Genomic DNA, 21,283 nt, shown 5'->3' on the forward strand with positions numbered 1-21,283 from the left:
CTCTATATCTTCTTGTACTATTGTAACCTGGTTTTGGAATCAAGAGCTGGTTAGTTTTCTTTCTTTTTCTTTTTCTTTTTTCCTACTTTTGGAAAAATTTGTCTAACGTAGGAATTAATATTTCTGAACATTCATTAGAATGCTCCAGTAACATCACCTGGACCCGGGGCTTTCTGCAAGAGGAATTCTTTGGTTGTTAGGTCAATTTCTATGATACATTTCTTAAATCAAGATTATTTCAAGGGCCTATTCCTAGCTGCCTATTGCATTTTTTCAGTAAAAATATAGATAAGGTTATATTAGTATTCTTTACAATTTTAAAAGATTTTAGAGATGTCACTAAAAATAATGCTGGAGGATATTGCTACATCAGTGTAATTCATCCTAGTAAAGGATCGAAGATAATAACTGATTACTATATGTATTCAGAAAAGCATTTAAAAACATGTAATACCTATTCATGATAAAAATTAGCAAACTTGAGAAGGAAATGAACATTGTGAATATGATAAAGGGCATCTACAAAATGCCTCTAGCTACACTAAATGCAAAATATTGAATGCTTTTCCTGTTAAGATTGGGAACAAGGCAAGGATCCCCACTCTCACCATGCATATTAAACATTGTACTAAGTACTAGCCATTGTATAATAAGGCATCAAAGAGGAATATAAAAGGCATCCTGGTTACAAAAGAAGAACTGTCTTTATTTGCCAATGGCATGTCATATACATAGAAAATTCTAAGAAATTATGAAAAAGCTACTTGAACTAGTAGGAAAATTTAGGAAGGTTGCAGAATGCAAAGTCAATATAAAAAGATCAACTGTGTTTTTATAAACTACTAACAGTCAGTTGGAAATTAAAATTTTAAAGTTCTAGTTATAATAGCACCATAATATAAAATACTTAGAATAAATTCAGATTTAATAAAATACATACAAGACTTGTATACTTCAAACTATAAAGCATTGCTGAGAAAAATTAATTCAGTATTGGATTGGAAGTTTCAATATTAAGATGTCAGCTCTTTTCAAATTGATCTTTAGATGCAGTACAATCCCAGTCAAAACTCCATTAGACTTTTTTGTAGATAATAACAAATGGGTTCCAAATTTTACATGAAAGTGCAAAATAAAGGATTTATTACATCTAAAATAATCTTGAAAATGAACAGTTAAAAGACTTAACAGTATTTGATTTCAGGATATATTATAATGTTACAATAATCAAGACCGTGGTACTTTCTTAAGAATATATAGATTAAAAAAAAGAATGAAGTGCCTAGAAGAAACATCATACTAAATACAGTTATTTGATTTTCTGAAAAGCATCAAATCAGCCAAGGGAGAAAGGAAAGTCATTTTAGCAAATTGTGCTTGAACAACTGGATACCCATGAAGGGAAAGAAAAGAAACATGACCGCTACCTCACATACAGTATAGAAACAAATTCAGGATGCATCACAGACCTAAATTTAAGCACTAAAATCTTACAGCTTTCAGATGAAAACAGAATATCTTTATGACTTGCAGGTGGGCAGAGGTTTCCAAAGACAAGACACACACACACAGAGTCATAAAAGAAAAAGTGATGAATTCGAATTTATCAAAATTTAAAACTTCTGCTCATTAAAAGTTACTGTTAAAAAAGTAATCCAAAAGCCACAGGTTGTCAAAACATAATCTAAAAATTCCCAAAACATATCTTTGAAGGAATTAATATCTATGAAATATAAAGATTCCTACAACTACAAAAGGAGACGATAACCCAATAAAAAATGGGTCTAAGATTTGAACAGACATTTTTCAAAAGAAGATGTAACAATGAACTGTGGGTCATTTATATTTCCTTTTTAAATGTATTTCAATGATGCCTGGCTAGTAAAGGACACATATAGAGCTAAATTACTGATCTAGGTGTCATCCATCCATTCATCCTCATAATGACTGTGATTTTTATTCTTTTACAGGAAACTAAGGCACAATCATTATGTAACTTTCTTAAGATCCCACAGCTAGTAAGTCCAGGATCTGGGGTTTGAACACAGGCAGTTCTAGCTCTACTACAGTGTATTGCCTCCAGTACATAAACTGAAAAAAGGATGTTCTAGTTTCACCTCCTGAGATCCTTCACCCAACATTTTACCACGAAAATTTTCAAACACAGAAAAAGTTAAAAGAATTTTGCAGCAGAGATCCATACACACACCATCTACTATCAACATTTCACTTACTTGCTTTATCACATATTTTATCCAACTATCAATCTACCCACCAATAATGTATGAGAGTTCCAATTGCACTTACCTTTAAAATATTTTATAGTTAAGATGCAATCAACACCAGTTCCAGTAGAAGCATAATGAGGAGGAAAGTGGGGGGCTGGATGGGTAAGGAATGAAAAGGACTGAGTTTTGTGCTCTTTGAATAACAAGATTACCCTACACTTGATGAGCTTTATTTTAAGCTTTTTATCTTTTTAAAGAAAGGGTATTTGTGTTGCAAGTACTTGAAAATCTTCATGTACCAACAGAAAATAGAAAGGAACATGCATTGCATAAAGTATGTATTAATTTCTGCAGATTGACTTAGAAGCTGAGATGGTAAGCACCGTAGCTGGCATTGGGATCCAAGGTACAGATAAAGAAGGTGGAGCTAAAGGAGAGGAACAGCCCATTAGTTCCCCGTGGGATGTCGTTTGGGGATCATCAGGTATGTAAACTTGTAATATAAATTATAAGTAAACTTTGCTTGATAAACATAAGATTTTAAAAATATTCTGGGGCTGTCATTTGAACTACTTCTGTTTCTAGTAATTTTATACTTTTATATCTATGGTTTGAGATTTGTTAATTGTGTAAAAGCAAAGCCAGCAGTAATGTATACAAGATAGAGTGTATATTATTATATGTATAACATTACGTATTCTATTTTACACATATAATAGAATATATATTACTCTAAATTAACATTGAAGAATCTCATCTTAGCCATAGCTTCCAGTTAATGTAGATCTGAATATTATTAAATTAGAAGTATTATATAGTTTCAGAAGTTCAAAAGATTATTCATGAACTATACCATATAACAATGTCATTTTTCTAGTTTAAGTTTAAAAAATGAGTTGCTTTTTCTTTTTAGATTATTAAAATTTGTATTGAAACATGATAGCTTCCTTTCAATAATTTTTTTAAAACTTTACCCTACTGAATTCTGTAGATTCTGATAATGAATAAGATTGACATTATCTTTACAATCTTTATTACCTACATTAATTGGCTATAAAATGATCCAGGGGCATAAGTACTCTTTATTTTTCATTGGCCCTCAGTGATACTGAGATGGCTATCTACATGTCTAAAACCAGAGCAATGAATAAAGTAAGTTAGTAGAATATATTGAAAATGGAATTTGGGACTAAGTGGTTTGTGTGGTCTTAATATATTTATAGAGTGACTAAGCATCAGTTTAGCTGAATGGCTTTACATTTGAGATAATTTTCTATTATGATGCTAATTTGCTTACAATTCAGAGACCTTAATTTTTTCATTGTAATTAATATTCATAAAATAACTAAATGAACTTTTGGTACCATCTGTACTTAATATATATAACTTAGGTAATTTTGCATAAGTTTTCTTTTTTTAGATTTTCATTTTTGGAGTTCTGTGTTTTAATAATCCAAGTGGGGAAGGGGTTACAGTACGTCCCAAGTGCAATCAATAAGGCAGTGATTCTCAACCTTCCTAATGCCGTGACCCTTTAATACAGTTCCTCGTGTTGTGGTGACCCCCAACCATAAAATTATTTTCGTTGCTACTTCATAACTGTAATTTTGCTACTGTTATGAATCATAATGTAAATATCTGATATGCAGGATGTATTTTCGTTGTTACAAATTGAACATAATTAAAGCATAGTGATTAATCACAAAAACAATATGTAATATATATATATATATATATATATATGTGTTTTCGGATGGTCTTAGGCAACCCCTATGAAAGGATTGTTCGACCCCCAAAGGGGTCGCGACCCACAGGTTGAGAACCACTACAATAAGGGAGTAGATTACATGCAGACAATTTGAAATACTGTAGCGGTAAAACTAACTACAACCCAGTCTTCTTTCTGTCACCAAGTACCAGCAATTCTAAATAAATTCAGTGTTCAAAATACTCATCACCAGTAGGACTTAACACTCCTGCCTATTTCAACATAAATCTTATAAGTGGAAAAATAGTCTGAATCATTCCTATCAGTAAAATAGTCAAAGTGAATGAGAATTGTTACTTTCGTGTGCTGTTACCCTCCCCAAGGAAAAAAATGTCTGCCGTTAGTGTGTGAGCCCTCAATGATTTATAGTTACTAGTCCATATAGAATTCAGTTATTGATTTTTACATTTTGCAACTAACAGCCTGTATTTATGGTATCTGCCAATAACTACCACAATAATACTTCATAAGATATCATCCCAAAATTCATACAAACCTAAACTTTCATTTCTCATTCACATATGGGATTGGGGCTCAGCTGGTCAAGGTAGAGCCCGGGCTGGTTTCAGGGTGTTTCTTGGGTACACATCTGCTCCATTTGTTTCTCCTTCTCCTCGGACCAGTAGCTTCCTGGGCACATTCTTTTGGCAAAAGGTGGGAGCATAAGGCAGGAAGCCCAGTTACACATATTAAGCCTTTGCTATGTCATATCTGCTTACCTGCTGTTATTAAAGCAAGTCACATAACTAAGCTCAAAGTTACGGAGCAGGGATAGGCACCTTGCCTACAGTGAGGCCATGTCAGAGGTGTGGGTATATCCTACTACTACACAGGAGTGAGGAATTTAGACCAATAATTCAATCTGTCACACATATCAGGATTTGCATTGTTTATAAACAGGATACACTGTACTGGATACTTTCCTAAGTTGGATTTATTTAATGGCCAAGGAGTGCTTGATTTTTCTAGGCTAAAAGTTTTTTTTATCATACTTTATAGCATGGAATTTCTGGTTGTTTGTCTTGTATTGAGAATGCACCAAAATTGCTTTCCAAGGAATATCTTGATTCTATTGAGTCCTCCCTCCACTTCCAGCTGGAGTGACATGCTCTCTGAGGCTTGTGTCATTATTAAGCTCAGTTTTCAGTAAAGGAAGTGAGTCCTACCTTACTTAACTCAACAGATCATTATAAGCATGTGGCTCTTTAACTTACAGCTTGAAATAGCTTCACTTCAGGTACTTGGCAAGAGGACGAGTAATCTTGAATGCACTTAAACTCAGCACCTTTCAAAATGTTGGCTGAGAGAAAAAGGTATCCAAGCACTGTGTGAAGGGCTTATAATCACAATGACCACTCTAGCCTAAGAGTTTTTAACATTGATGGTCAGGCTTTATAGTTTAAACTTCCCAGAAATTCTTTTTAAGATTTGGAGAAATTGGTCAGAATCTCATCAAGAGTTTCAAAGTGGTATGTTACCCAAAAACATTTTAAGAGCTACTAATTTAAGTTACTTTAAAATCTAATCCTGGCTTAATGTATTGTCAGAGTATGGGGAAATTCGATCATAGAATATTTGCTCTCCTTACAATTGTTTTTATTGAACTGTATTTTGGTAACATGTCATTTACTAAAAATATATATCAACACATAAAATCACATTCATTTATATTTATAGGTTTGTGTATGTGTTTCATACTATGTATTTCATCAAAACACAGCCCTATATAGGCCTTGTTCCTATTTTTACTATAGGATTTGCTGGTGGTTTCAGTTATTGCCTTTTAAATAATGTCTCTGATTATTGACTGGACAATTTTTTTCTGATCCAGTATTATAGACATTTACACTTTTTCCTAAGTGTCAGGTTTGTTTTTAAGCTCCTAGAAAATTTGAATGTCATAAATGATTGTGTTTGCATTGTATTGAATGCTAGGAAACTGAGACCAATTTATCTTTAAGCAAAGAGTAATGGAAACATGACATTCAATTTTTATTATTAGTATAACTTCATCTGCTTTCTACCTTATTTACCCATTGCTTCAATTTTCTTACTGATTTTAAATGCATTTATCTTATTAGGGTTTATTTCTTTGTAAATTGTAATAAAAGTAGAAGTAAATAGTGCTGGCCTGTGTGGCTCAGTTGGTTGGAGCACCATCCCATGAACTGAAAGGTCACAGGTTTGGTTCCCTGTCAGGACACATGCCTGGCTTGTTGTGTGTTTGGTCCCCAGTTAGGGCACACATGAGAAGCAACCAGCTGATGTTTCTTTCTCACATCATGTTTCTCTTCTTCTCTCTCTCCCTCCCTCCCCCTCTCAGTAAAATCAATAAGCATGTCCTTGGGTAAGGATTTAAAAAAGTAGAACTAAATAAATACAGTAGAATCCCTTACTGAAGTGATTGGCTATGATAATTTTTATGCTAGGGAAAAAAAACCTATTAATCAGAATCATAAAACTAAAAATGCTTTATTTTAATTTATGAACTATAAATGTATAATTTTTAGCCAGTCTTTGATGTAGGACCACCCCTAATTCAAGACCAATTTGACTTAGCCACATTTTTCTTGAGTCTTTCCAAAGTATTCAACTTTGTCTTCATAGAAACAACTTCCTTTTTACATTCATATTGAATTGGTTCATATAAATTTGAATTACATAATTGTACTAGTTTAAACAGATTTGGGATTAAACAATTTAAAGGGGATTGTGGCTGAGAAAAATTGTTCTTGTAAATACTTAGGTTTTTTAATATTTTAAGCATTTGATAAAATGTTTCTGAAATTCTACCATGGTTAGGAATTTGAGAATGGCATTATTGGAGGTAAAATATGAAAAATAGAGTAAGTATTCTGATAACTTCATATATTAGTCAAAATAGATTAGATCAAGAGAATGAAAAATAACAAGGACTAATATATCATTAAATATATACCCTACCAAGAGACCCAGTTACTAAACAAAGGTACTTGAAATACTTCTGATTATTTGAAACATGTAATACATGTAATATATAAATGTGTTTCTGTGTATATTTTAATTAGTATTTGAATATTTAACCTAATTATGCCATTACAGTGATAAAATAACTTAAAGTGATTTTTACAGAAGTGATGATTTCATCTTTGTTGGTTTTGGATTATCACTCTAAATATGGTCAGAACTACATAATGCACTGAAAGTAATTACTAACTACAATAAATTCATTTTCAGCAGAAACTCTGCCATGTTTCTTAAAATGCATGACTACTCATGTCAGACAATAACCTGAGATATTTTTTATCATAAGGTTCAAAACCCCCACTGTTCTCTAAGTAGACTTTCCCTGATTTAGAATCATTTATAGAAAGGATAATGTGCCTGAATCTCATTCACCTTCCTTGGCCTTTTAATCAGTATTTCCCTTAGATAGACATTTAGCAGTTCTTATACAACCTTTTATGATTGAAATCAACTATTTAGTATGCTAGTCTTATAATCTACAGTGCTGGTACTTACGTGCTTAGATATGTTTCACAGGGTTCCATTAATGTGCTATAAAATACCATAAAAACATTCACCCTCTAAAATCAGATGATACAGAATTTTTGAGGAAAAAATGTTACACAGTATGACTGGTGTGTTTTTATTTAATTAAACTAAAAGGAGTTGTATTTGTTGTCTAAAATTTGAGATGATTCTTATCACATTGGCTTGGTAGTTATAAGGTTTTTAAAAGCTGTCTTTTAGTCTGTTATTTACAGAAAATAATATTCACCCTTGTTAGGTATAAGTTATATGAATTTTGACACACATATTCAGTCTTATAACCATTACTACAATCAACATGTAGAATATTCCCATCACCCCTAAACTTTTCTCGTGACCTTTTGCTCAGTCTCCCTCCCATCACCTCCAACACCCTCTTCAGCCATTGACAACAACGTATTTCTTGATCCTTAGTATAGTCTTTTATGTCCGGCTTACGTCATTCAGCAGAATGCTTTTGAGAATCATCCCTGTTGCTGCATGTATCAATAGTTGGTTCTTTTTTATTGTCTAGTAATATTTCATTATTTGGCTGTGCCACAGTTTATTAATGCATCAGTTGATAAACATTTCTGGCGCCCCTAGTTTACAGCAATCATTATTAAAGTCCCTATAAGTACAGGTTTTTATGTGAACATAAGTATAACATTTATTTCTATTGGGAAAATGCTTAGGAATGAAATTGTTGGGTCATATGATAAATGTGTAATTTTATAAGAAACTGCCAAAGTGCTTTCCAAATTGTCTGGGGTTTTTTTTAGTCCCAAGTGTCCTTGAATAATAGTGTTTCTGGCTAAAGAACTTCCTTTAGCATTTCTTGTAGCAGATGGCTGCTGGCAGTGATTTCTCTTGGCCTTTTTTTGTGGGCGAGGGGGGAGTCTGGAAAAGTATTCAGCCTTCATTTTTGGAAGATATTTTTACTCCATATGTCTGGATTGACTTTCTTTTTTCTTCTTTGATACTTTAAAGATGTCATTCCATCGTCTTATAGCTTACATAGTATTAATTAAGAGGTCTGATTTATTTTTTCCCCTAGTTTCTATGTAAGTAAAGTGTGTTTTTTTCCTGGCTCCCTTCAAGATTTTCTCTTTGGTTTTCAGCAGTTTGGCTGATACGTTTAGGAGTTTTTCTGCTTAGAATTCTTAAGTCTGTTTGATGTCCTTCATTATTGTGGAAAAAATTCTCACTCATTATCTCTTCAAATATTTTTTCTGCTCTTTCGGGGATTTCAGTTACTCATATGTTAGACTCTGATATTATATTCAGCACTTTTTACATATTGTATTTTTTATTTTACCCTTTTTTTCCTCTTTGTGTTTCAGTATGATAATTTTTATTGCTTTATCTTTATGGTCATCGTTTCCTCAGCTGTGTCTAGTCAGCTGATGAGACTGTTGAAGGAATTTTCCATCTGAAATATTTTATGACATTTCTATATTACTGTTTTTTAGATTCCATCTGATTAAATTCCGCTCCTATTTAGGTATGTTGGCCACATTTTTTGCTAGTCTTTAACATAGTAAGCATAGTAGTTTCAAAGTCCCATGTCATGTAGTTGCAGATTTCAGATCATCTCTGAGTCTGTTTCTGTTGATTGCTTTGTCTCTTGAAAATGTTTTCTCGTTTGGTTTCAGTAGGGTCTTTTTGTTTAATTTGGGTGGTGGATTTTATTTATTCATTCATTTTGCCCCCTTTATGTTTTTTATTTTAAAATAAATTACAGTCATCTTGTGTGAAACTATAGAAGCTGAGGTCAACAGCATTTATGCAATTATTATGGGAGGCTGAGTCAATGTAGTCAGAAGCTGGGCTGCGTAAGGGTTTCATATTGTTCACCATAGTTTTTGAATTCCTCCCGCTGTGGGCTGGTGTTGCCTGAGTTTGGGGGCCTGGAGACTGGAGGGTTAGTACTCCGCCTCAGCTGAGCCACAGAGTGGTTCTCTCCCTCTCTCTTCACTCTTGCAGCTCCACTCTCGCTGCTTATGATTCTGTACCAGGTTGCATGGGCGCTAAGGGAGCATTATCAGTTGCTCTAATCAGCCTCAGTCTTAGGGAGACCCTGTGTGCCCAGGGCCCATGAAAGGAGGTGGGGAGCTTTTCCTCGTTGTTGCTCTCATTTCTCTCTGTGGCAGCTAAACTCTGCCTTGAATCTCTTGAGTGATTTTGAAGAGCTTCCTGCTTTTGCCCCAGCAGTAGGGAACCCCTGTTTGGTGTCAATATGGATTCTTTGGCCAAAGACAATTCCCTGCCCCAGCCCAGAGGTAGAGAGACTTTTTTCTTCTATCCTTCCACTTCTCAGATTAGTCTTTTCCTGTGCCCTGGGCGTGACAGCAGGCTTTGCTGCTTTTTCCTAGTGGCTTAAGGCTTTGCTTAGTAGGAGGTTTAGAGACGGTGGAGAAAAACTATTTACACTAATAGATGATTTCACAAATGCTATTGAGGGTTCTAATCAGTAACGTCTATTTTGATCATAGTTGCTTAAAATAGCAAGGGATATTTAAAAGCAGGATTGCAGGTCATTTTTTCATTTTTATATTTCATTTACTGATTTTATTCTTGTTTCTGAAACTTCAGTTAATCCTCATTGATACAATAATTACGAGGGTTTTGCCTTCAAAAAACCTTTTTAGCTTTTAGTTTTTTGTTTTTTTTTTAAGATTTTATTTGCTTTTAGAGAGAGGTGAAGGGAGGGAGAAAGAAAGGGAGAGAAACAGAAATGTACAAGAGATATGTGGATTGGTTGCCTCTCTCTCACCCCCAACCAGGGACCTGGCCCGCAACCCAGGCATGTGCCCTCACCGAGAATCTAACTGGCGACTTTTTGGTTCACAGACCAGCACTCATTCCACTGAGCCACACCAGCCAGGGTTCCTTTTTAAATTTGTGACTGTTCAAAGACAGTGATAGTAAGTGTATGTACTCTAAATTTAAAATTGAAATGTTCATGACTGTTACACACTCATGTTGGAGGGAACAAAACCCTAACCCTAACCCATACTCAATGATACAATTATGTGCTTTAGATTTTAAAATCCAGGATAAATAGTATAAATTATTATTATGACTTTTTAGTTTGATATTATAAATGTCATACTACTTTTTTTTTTTAACTCTCGTTTTATTTGTAAGAACAAATTCTTCAGCCCTCAGTGAAATGATTGGGCAGATAAACACTTTTTGAAAGACCGTATAGCGTGGTAGTTAGGACTCTGGATCCAGACTGCTTGGGTTCTAATTAGTTTCACATCTTAGTAGTTGTGTGACTTTGAACCAGTTACTTAGACTTTTTATGTCTCAATTTCCTCATCTAAATTAAAGATACTAATAGTACCTATCGAAGGCATTCTGTGAGAATTATGAGAATACGTATAAGAAAGCACTTAGAACAGTGGTTGGCACATATAATGTTTAATATATAAATGTTTGTAATTATCATTGTTGAGGTAGGAATGGAGTCTCATCATAAAAGTCACAAAGTGATGTTGAGAAGCTGAACCAAACCAAAAATGAAAAGACAAGGGACTGGAAAAACTACCTGCAAAGGATTATCCAGCCAGAAGCTATAGGGAGAGAAGTGAGGAAGGAGTGAACCTGGAGTAAAAAGTCTTGTTTATCTGACCAGATCGCTTTTCTGATCACACAATGACAGTGCAGTTGGATTCGTGAAGCCAGAGCTAAATCATGGGGCAGAGGCAGAAGGGAGGAAGAAGAGACCAAGGAAGCAAGATTTGGCCAGAGGAGCATAGGCTCACTTCTATATTCCTGCATTCTGATAACACTAATAATCTGTAATCAGGCTTACTGATGGATTGTTCTTCAAGGTTAGTTGTGTGAATTTCAATGAATCATCTAACTCCTTTGAATTTCACCATTTTTATAAAATAGAGATGATACTAGATTTGCTAAGGTTGGAAGGAAATGTTAAATTATTAAAGGAAATACCTCATATAAAGTGTTTATTATCTTAGTACCTTAAACATAGGAAGTGTTCTGAATGGTTGTCATTTTGATGACCACCACCACCACCATCATTAACTGATAGATAGAATCACAAACACCTGACTCCTGACCTGACACAGCCTGGTCACTTTTTCTCATTCCTTAAGCTTTTAAAGGAAATAAGTACACAGAGACCAAGACTGTGAAGCTTTTGTCCTTATATAGTAGACCCTAGCTGAACTAGACTGACCTGTTTGGAGAACTAGGTAACGGAGACCTGATTTGGCCTTCCACGTATATACCAGCTCTTCTTTGGCAAGGTAGAGGCTTTAAAAGTCCGTTATCATCTAATAATTATAGTTTTACCTTCATACTTGCTGCTGCTTTTTCTTGTTGTACATATTAGGACCTTTATATGATGCTTAAATAAGTGTTTATAGCAGATATCCTTGTCTCATTTCTATTCTCAGGGGAATGTCTTAGTCAGCTCGGGCTGCCATAACAAAATACCACAGACCGGGTTGTTTAAACAACAGAAATTTATTTTCTCACAGTTCTGAAGGCTAGAAGTCCAAGGTCAAGGTGCCAGCATGACTGGTTTCCGGTGAGAGCTCTCTTTTGGCTTATAGTCGTCACCTTCCCGCTTTGTCCTTCCGTGGAAGGGCCACAGTTAAATAATCATGAAAGCTTTGATCTAATTTTAAAATAACTAAACAGACCGACTCCCCAAAATATGTGGATGCCATTGTCACTTTTAATACAATGTATGTTTAAAAAATATTTGGCTATGAAAAATTAAATTGAAATAAACTATTTTCCTTCATATTTTATAGTATAGTAATTAAGAATACAGAGAAAAAAGCATGTGAAATAGATTTTTCAGTTGGACTGCCTGGGTTAAGATCCCTTCCTTCATGTACTAGCTCTGTGATCCTGGCAAGTTACCTAACCTCTCTAATCAGTTTCTTCACCTATAAAAAGGACCTCCTAGAGCTACCTGTCTCCTGGGGCTTTGAGAAAACGTGAGTGATGCTCTCTGCGAAGTGCTCGGCACTAGCAACCACAGTTTGAGAACCATCATCATCAGTTTTTTTACTGTTGAATTGAAAGGCACCTGAAAGTAATGCAAGTTAAGAAAGAAAAGTTCCTTTTGAATACAAATGACTTGAAGTTAAAGAAAATATAAATAAAATAGCTTTTCTAAGATAATTGTTTAGTGTATATGGCTGAGCAAGTTAGTTTAGTTAAAATGTCTGTTACATGTAAAAGTAACCTCAGAATACATCTAAAATTAAAATATTTAATTATTTTAACAATAAGATTAATTTGAGAAGTAGAGCTTTGTCACATTGTAATAGGTTGTAAATTAATTTTTACAACTTATTCATTTTAATTATTTAACTTCAGTAAACATTTCTTTATTTTTATAAACAGCTATATTGTAATAAATTGTACCCTTAGCTTTTTTCGCATATCAGCTATATCTTTCTGAAAAAGTTTCCTAACAAATTAAACAGTTGGTATTTAAATAGCAGTTGTGATGTGTATCTAAGTCTAAAAGCAGATAATATGGCAGAAATACACATTTCTTAAGCTATTAAAAGAGACAGTTTTTTTTTATGAGAAGTTGTTCAAAGAACCTGTTACTAAAGTATATAATTTAGGTAGGTAGTGCTGGGTATTTGACTGCCAGTTTCTTTGGAAAGTTTGTGTCAACCTATTTCTTTTATCACATAAAATAAAAAATCAAATGTTTAAAAACATTGTTCGCAGAGAAGCAGGGACATATTACTATTAAGGATAGTTTGGATTTCCATGAATTTATAGGTAAATTTATAAGTCTAAAGAAGTATATCTTTGACAAGGGAAATAGAAAATTTTCAAAAACAACTCAAAACATTGCAATATTTTTGTTTTCTTCTATCAGATTATTTATAAACATATTGCTGCCTTCCCTTAAATTTCTCAAAAAGTTGGTGTTTTTGTATTAACCAAATACATATATAATGTTTACTCTTTATTTTTATAAAGATTTAGAGGTCCAAAGAGATGATATTCTGTGGCTAGCCATGGCAGGGACTCATCAGATATGGGCACTTCTCTTGGACGATTGCCGACTACCAAAGAAAAAGTAAGTGGCACCATCTCTTTTTGGGTAAATTGCACAACTTGGAGTTCACAGAATTCCCTTTCCCAAGTGTCCGTCCTCTCAAACTCTCTGTGCCAGCCAGGATGTGTGGGGTACGTGCCACCATAGCAAACAGCTCAGATACCGGCTGGCTTAAGACAAGGTTGTGGCTTTGCTCACTCACAGCGGCTCCCTGGGAGCACCGCTCTGCCGCACAGGCTTGTGCAGCGGCCACAGTCTATAGCTCGGCCAGTTGTCCTGGCTGAGAGAGGAGTTGAGTCACTTCCTAGGTCTTCAAGCTTCTGTTCAGAAGTGACACATTACTTCTTACATTTCATCAGCCAAAGTCAGTCTCATGACCACACCTAACCTGGACAGGCAATCCCACCAAGGATTCCAAAAAGAGGACTGAGAACATTTGGTGGGCACTTATCTTTTCACCGCAGTTCAGATAGCCTTGATCGTTAATTCAGGTGTTCTTGTAAAGTATAGCAGTTAATAGCTCAGGTTTTGTAGTGAGGCCTGAGACTGGATGCTGGCTTTGCTGTTTACTCTCTGTGTGAGCCTAGGAGAGCTACTTGAACATGCTAAGCTCAGTTTCCTTATTAATGTCTCCCTTTTAGGCTTGTTTGAGCATTAATAGTATGTGTGAAGAGCTCACTCAGCTTAATGCGTGGCATAGTCAGTAAATGCTCATAGCTTTGTTGCCACTGATGGGGATATAAAGATGAAAAAGTGGTGTCTCTACAAAGTACTTTTTTCTTTTCAGTAGAGCCTTTCTTATTCCCAACACTCCAGGTAGAACTGACTATACTCTCCTCTGTGGTTACACTACTTATGTAGTCGTATCCCTGCCCTGGTAAATTTTCTCCCTCTTCCCCTCCCCTCCTCTTTCCCTCTGTCTCTCCTTCCCTGGTTTTGGTTGCATTTATATTTGTTTACAGAACTATTTTGTCTCAGTGAATTGCTTCTTAAAGGAAAGGATCCTTTATCATTCATTTTTGTGTCACCTAGAACCATATCTGTTTCATAATAGGAGCCCTATAAGGGTTTGTAGAATAAATAAATGAATGACAGCCCTAGACCAGAAAGACTAAAAAGTCACCATAGAAAGTGGCTGTCATTTCAGTTACCTTTATCAGTAGAGAGGAGCAGTTGTATAGATAAAATATATACAACAAAATATGAGATATATTCCAAATAGTATATATATGTATTTTTTTTTAATTTTAAAAAATTTTTATTCATTTATTTTTAAAGAGAGGGACAGAAACATTAGTGTGTGAGAGATATATCATCAGTTGCCTCTTGTGCACCCCCAACTGGGGACCTAGCCCACAACCCAGGTATGTGCCCTGACTGGGACTCAAACCAGCGACCTTTGGGTTTGCAGGTTGGCATTCAATCCACTGAGCCACACCAGCCAGGGCTGTGTGTGTGTCATTGTGTGATGTTTTGCGACATTTAATCATTCATCTAACAACTGTTTATTAAACATACTATATGCTAGGCACTATGCTAGGCAGTAGGGCTGAAATATGTTCACTAATTAAGAATAAAATTAGAAAATGTGGTTGCTGTCCTCAGTGGGCTTCCAGAAGAAGAATCAGATTAGCAAACAAACAAAACATAGTACAGGTGCTGTGTGTGAAAGGAGTCGCTGCAGTAGTCCTTTACGTTGACATTGTCCCTTATATAAATAAGAATACCTGGAATCCATCAAGGAAGGCTTCCTGGAAAAAACTACTAAATTAAAACCTAATAGAGGAGTAGAAGTTAGACTAAGAGAGTGGAGGCTTCCAGGCAAGAAATGACTCTGGTAATGTCAGTAGAAGCCGGATCACAAAGTTCCTTGTGAGCCCCTTTAAGAGATTTCAGCGTTATTCTACATGCCTTTCTAGAAGTTTTAAGCTGGAAAGTGACATAAGATTTGTATTTTTGAAAGAACATGCGCAGCATTTGGAAAGGAACAAGACTGAAAACATAGATATCAGTGAGGAAGCTATTGCTGTTATCCAGACAAGAGATGATAGTAGCTTGAATAGTGAAGTGACCAATATTTCACGAGACACAATTATAAAAAGAAATTAAGAGATGACTAGAATGTTCCAAGTGATGGCTGTGTTGGATCTAGATGGTCAAGAGTGAACTAAATTTCAAGATAAGTAGAGTGAGTGGTCACTCTCATCCTTAACAGGAAAATGTCCACCAGATCACATTGACCTGTATCATAATTTTAAGGGTGCTTTATCTTAATAAGGATCTGCAAGTGGTAATTTTAGAAATTACTGTTTCTCCCTACTCTGTCTCTTATGTACTTAACAGAACTCCTTTTTAGATTTAGATTTCTTAGTAATTACCTTTTAATTTATTTCTTTGGCATGTTAGTTATTAACTAGATTATTTTAACAAGTTCTTTGAATAAGTGGCCATATTTTATACATTCTGTATCCCCTTGCCTCTATCCTCTGCTCCCTACCAAACTGAGCATATCAACCCAAGAGTGATTGATGATCACTTTAGACTTTTGCATTGTTGTGCTATATTTGGATATGATATGCATATAGTCTCATTATTTTGCTTCTAAGGCAGCTTCTTCCCTTTCCTCAACACAAGACACCACCAAGTATTCCTTACAATCCCTGTGGCATAAATTTACAAAAGGAATCATTGCAATAATCCATTAAGTAGAAATTTCCCTAGTGTATAAAAAATTGATATAATTAATTAAAGAGCATGCATAATCATCCTATATCCATTTCTTAAAATGGATGATGCTTGACCTGATGATCTTTCAAAAGGTTTCTTTCAATTTATTTTGCTAGTCTCTACTATGTACAAAAAACAAAACATTTTTAATGGAATTTTAAGCTTTAAACTATCAACAGCTAGATAATCTTCTTAGCAGTGTTCCTCTGTTTTTTTTTCTCTCCTCCTCCTCCTCCTCACGCTTTAACATTTCTTATATTACTGATTTGCTGGTAACAAACTCCTTTAATTTTTTTCTTGTTTGGGAAGATCTTTGTTTCTCCTTCAATTTTAAATGATAACCTTTCTGGATAAAGTAGTGTTGGTTGTAAGTCCTTGCTTTTCATCTCTTTTAATATTTCATGGCAATCCCTTCTGGCCTGAAATGTTTCTGTTGAGAAATCAGCTGACGGTCTTATGGGAGCTCCCTTGTAGTTAACTGTCTGTCTTTTGTGGCTTTTAAGATTCTCTCTCTGTCTTTAATCTTTGCTGTTATGATGTGTCTTGCTGTGGGCTTCTTTGGGTCCATCTTGTTTGGACCTCTCACCACTTCATAGACTTGTGTGTGTTTTTCCTTTACCAGGTTAGTTAAGTTTTCAGTTATTATTTCTTCAAATAGGTTCTCAATCTCTTGCCCTCTCTCTTCTCTTTTTGGTACCCCTGTGATGTGGATGTTGTTACACTTCATGTTGTCCCAAAGGTCCCTTAAACTATCCTCATTTTTTTCTTTTTGCTGCTCTCATTGGGTGTTTTTTCTACCATATCTTCCAAATCACTGATTCAGTCCTCTGCTTCATCCAACCTATTACTTATTCTTTCTGCTGTATTCTTCATTTTAGATATTGTAGTCTTCATTTTGACTGGTCCTTTTTAATGCTGTTAAACTTCCTTATAACCATTACTTTGAAGTCTGTATCTGATAAATTGCTTACCTCCATTTCATTTAGCTCTTTTTCTGGAGATTTCTCCTGTTTTTTCATTTGGGGCCTTTGGATCCCTCTTTGTGTTTGTTTCTCTGTATTAGATAGACGTGCTATGACTCCCAGTCTTTGTGGGGTGGCCTTACCTAGTAGGTGTCCCGTGGGGTCCAGTGTACAGTCTCCTTAATCACTTGAGCGGGGTGCTCTGGGAGTGAACCTTGTATGTGTTATATGGGCCCTCCTGTTGTAATTGATCTTGATTGCTATTGGCTCATTCAGTTGCTTCTTCAGGATGATTGTTATATAATTTATTGTAATTCCAGTTTGGTCCTAGGAGGGGGTGAGTGTAGGTAGCTCTACCTATTCCACCACCATCCTGGATCCTCTGATAATCTTTTAAATTCCCTTTCAGAACCTAATATTGCATGAAGCTAAGAAGTAAAAATGGGATCTAGCTATACCAATCTCTGCATATTTGGAGGAAAAAATTGTATCCCATCAACGATATGATCAGTATTCTTATCATTCTAACCTTGTCAGGGATTTCCTGTCTGACCATTGAGAATATGTAGTTTCAGTATATCAAAAAAGTAGAAAGGTCCCTACACAGTAGATAAATAAGTTAATGATTAGAAAAACTGACTTGCACAATTTAACTGAGCCAGATCAGTAGACTTTTTTTACAATGCTTATCACCATTGATTTCATCATTTTACACTCATTTAATAACTAAATTGGATACAATATAACAGTGTTGAACTTGTCTTTCATTTTCAGTGAGTTAAAAAAAGGAACCTGCCTTCGGTTTGCTGGAAGTGGAAATGAAGAGAATCGAAATAATGCATATCCCCACAAGGCAGGGTTTGCCCAGCCTTCAGGTCTCTCCCTGGCTGCAGAGGACCCCTGGAGCTGCCTGTTTGTAGCCGATAGTGAGAGCAGTACTGTGAGAACGGTCTCACTGAAGGACGGAGCTGTGAAGCACCTCGTCGGGGGAGAGAGAGATCCCATGGTAACGAAAGCCCCTTCTACACGGGGTGCCCAGACACTTACCAAGTTTGCAATTTTCTGAATTTTGAGGGAGGGAGTTCTTGGCATATCCATAGGTTAAAGTGAAAGTGAAATCAAAAGGAAATGTGAATATAAAGAAACACAAACAAAACCATCTAAGAAAAGTAAACTTACTCTCCTTGATTATATATAAATTTCAAGGACCAGAGAGAAAAGAAAGGATAGAACATTGATGAATTAAAGAAGAGGAAAATGTAAATTAGATGTTTGGCTGAATGGTGGAAAGAGTACCAGATTGGTAGACCTGACCTTTTCCTGACCAGATGTGTGGTTATGGTCAATAAAACTAAGCACCACAAATTAGTACAAGTTCAAAATTCTATAATGTTTTTCTTGTCTGAATCAAATGCCCAGCTTAGTTGGTATGAAATAAGACCCTTTCTCCTTTAACTTAAGTAGCATATACAGTCATCTTAATTTTCACTTTAAGTGCTAACAAAACACTAAAAATTTTAATACATCTTATATTTTTCTTTTTTAAAATGAAGAATTTATTTGCTTTTGGTGATGTTGATGGAGTAGGAATCAGTGCAAAGCTTCAGCACCCACTTGGAGTAACGTGGGACAAGAAAAGAAATTTACTTTATGTGGCAGACTCTTACAATCACAAGGTAAGTCTTGACAGAATTATATAATACCCTGCTTTTCATCTGTGTTATTTAAAATGCTAAAAAATCTATGAGCCTCCTACAATTGCCACTCTAAAGTATAAAGAGGAATAATAGTCTTTGATAACTACATATAAGCCTTTCTGTTCTTTTCTCTGTCCTTTACAAAGAGGTTATGATGGTATTCTGAGCTCAGGAAAGGACTTGATAAACACATTCCCAAGACTGTAGCCAAAATTGTGAATTGCAGCCCATCAAACCTGCAAAGTAACAAATTCAGTAAATAATGAGAAGGCAGGTAGCACAGAAATTAATAAATATGTCATTTACCAAATGAACGTTTTTGAGCTGTAGCATAGTTGTAGCACCTATTAGCAAATAAGTGCATTAAAATGGAATTAAAAGCATTTCATTGACTATCCAACTTTATTTTTATTTTTTATAAAAGTGGAAGATATTTTGTGATGAGAGACTATACATTGAATACAGCTGAAACAATGGAAATCATTAAGTTTAACATTAGTAGCAAATCTTCAGCATATGTTAGATGTTCATGAGAAGAAAAGTCAGTTCATCTGTGTCCCATTGTGAGAAAAAATACCAGTTTGAAATTTTTTTAATTTCATCAAACATTGCTTCCTGAGGACAACGTGTAACTGGGGGTTTTACATAGTTTTCAGCTCTCAGACAGAGTATCTCCCCTTAGACTATAATTTGAATGTTTGGCTTTTTCAAGGAAAATAGGAAAATGCCTATTCTTTTTCTGTGGTTTTCTTTTTTTTTTAGGAATACTAATAAGAAGCTGAAATTTTCTGGCTTGATACTGTACTTTTCCATACTACAAACATGAGAGTGAGCTTCAGATATATAATGTTTTTTGTTTTTTGTTTTAGATTAAAGTTGTGGATCCAAAAACAAAAAACTGTGTAACGTTAGCAGGAACTGGAGACGCAAGTAATGTTGTCAGTTCCAGTTTTACTGAGTCAACTTTTAATGAACCAGGAGGCTTGTGTATTGCAGAGGATGACCAGTTATTATATGTAGCAGACACGAATAATCATCAAATTAAAGTGATGGATTTAGAAATGAAAACAATTTCTGTGGTAAGTAATCCTACAGTATAATTTAAAGGGTATCATTTTATGAATGAGCCTAAGATCCTCACGGGACTGACGGGCACTTTTGGTTAGTTGACCTCCAGTGGTGGAAGTGAAACGTAGGTAGAATAGTAAGTGAATCACTGTTTCAAGGATATCACCATTTTTAAATTTAAAAATTCCATTTGTGTCAAGAGTGTTTGAGAAAGATACTGGAGTTTGGAAAGAATTTTATGATATTTTAGAAAAGGAAAAAAAAGGGCTGGCCAAGGGGTAAGTGGGCAGAGGGGGTAAAATGGGACATCTGTAATAGGTGTAAACAAGAAAAATAATACAACTTATGAATTGTTTAAATAAATAAACACATAGATACACACACACACACACACTACCCACACATACTATGTGGGTTGGGTTGTTCAGTCTTATTTTTAATGATTCTTAGATTAATGTGAAATCTTTGTTTCCTATGGTGAATTCATTACCAAATAATCTTCCAAAGGAGGTCTAGAAGCCACATTTCTCAAAACATTGAAAATAAGATGGAAAGAAAAATAAGTTCTAATCAGTTTTTAAAGATATGGTCATGGTCTAATTTTGATATATCACATTTGTTTGCCTGAAAAAAAAAATGCAAGAGGTTTTCTTTTTCTAATCCTAAGAATTACCAAGATATGTTTTAAAATAAAAACAGATTGTCATCATGTGTCATTTCTCTTGTCATAGATCTCTGCTAATAGATGAATGACATAGTTGACAAAATAATAAGAGGATGTACATTATATCTACTACATTGAAGTTGATATAGTTTTACTTTAATTTTCTATTGTTTATAAACATATTGAACAATTAATTTAATTCTGTTTAATTCATATGTGTAGGTAATCTTTTTGCCAGAATGAAATATATTTCTGAACCTCATTTTAGACTGAAGTCTGAAACTAAATTCTCTCACTCTATAATTACTTCAAAGTAATTGTGATTTAATAATCAAATGTCCTTATTTCCTAGCTCCCAGTCTTCAAAGCTGGAAATGCTGTGGTAGACGGCCCGTCCCCAGTAGAAAACCAGAAGACAGTGCCCAAACTACCCAGATCAGCTCCAGGCATCACACTTGCCCCAGTGGCTGCCTCTCCAGGACAGACTCTTCAGTTCCAGCTCCGATTAGACCTCCCACCAGGAACAAAGCTAACTGAAGGAGGATCCAGCCGCTGGTTTCTAACAGCGGAAGGTGTGAGACTAGTCTTG

At 35.0% G+C, this 21,283-nt stretch overlaps 1 protein-coding gene across 2 annotated transcripts in view; it reads left to right on the plus strand.

Moving 5' to 3' along the window:
• Nucleotides 1–21,283, plus strand: part of NHLRC2 (NHL repeat containing 2) — a 58,070-nt gene that overhangs the window by 23,842 nt on the left and 12,945 nt on the right. For both annotated transcript variants that reach the window (XM_090278638.1, XM_090278639.1), the window contains exons 5-10: nt 2,583–2,712; nt 13,498–13,597; nt 18,040–18,271; nt 18,819–18,941; nt 19,832–20,041; nt 21,047–21,266. In XM_090278638.1, the coding sequence (XP_090134764.1) occupies nt 2,583–2,712; nt 13,498–13,597; nt 18,040–18,271; nt 18,819–18,941; nt 19,832–20,041; nt 21,047–21,266 (1,015 nt within the window). The remainder of the gene's footprint in view (nt 1–2,582; nt 2,713–13,497; nt 13,598–18,039; nt 18,272–18,818; nt 18,942–19,831; nt 20,042–21,046; nt 21,267–21,283) is intronic.

The sequence above is a fragment of the Furipterus horrens genome, unplaced genomic scaffold (assembly GCF_987537825.1).
Source record: "Furipterus horrens unplaced genomic scaffold, mFurHor1.1.pri manual_scaffold_5, whole genome shotgun sequence".
Lineage (NCBI taxonomy): Eukaryota > Metazoa > Chordata > Mammalia > Chiroptera > Furipteridae > Furipterus > Furipterus horrens.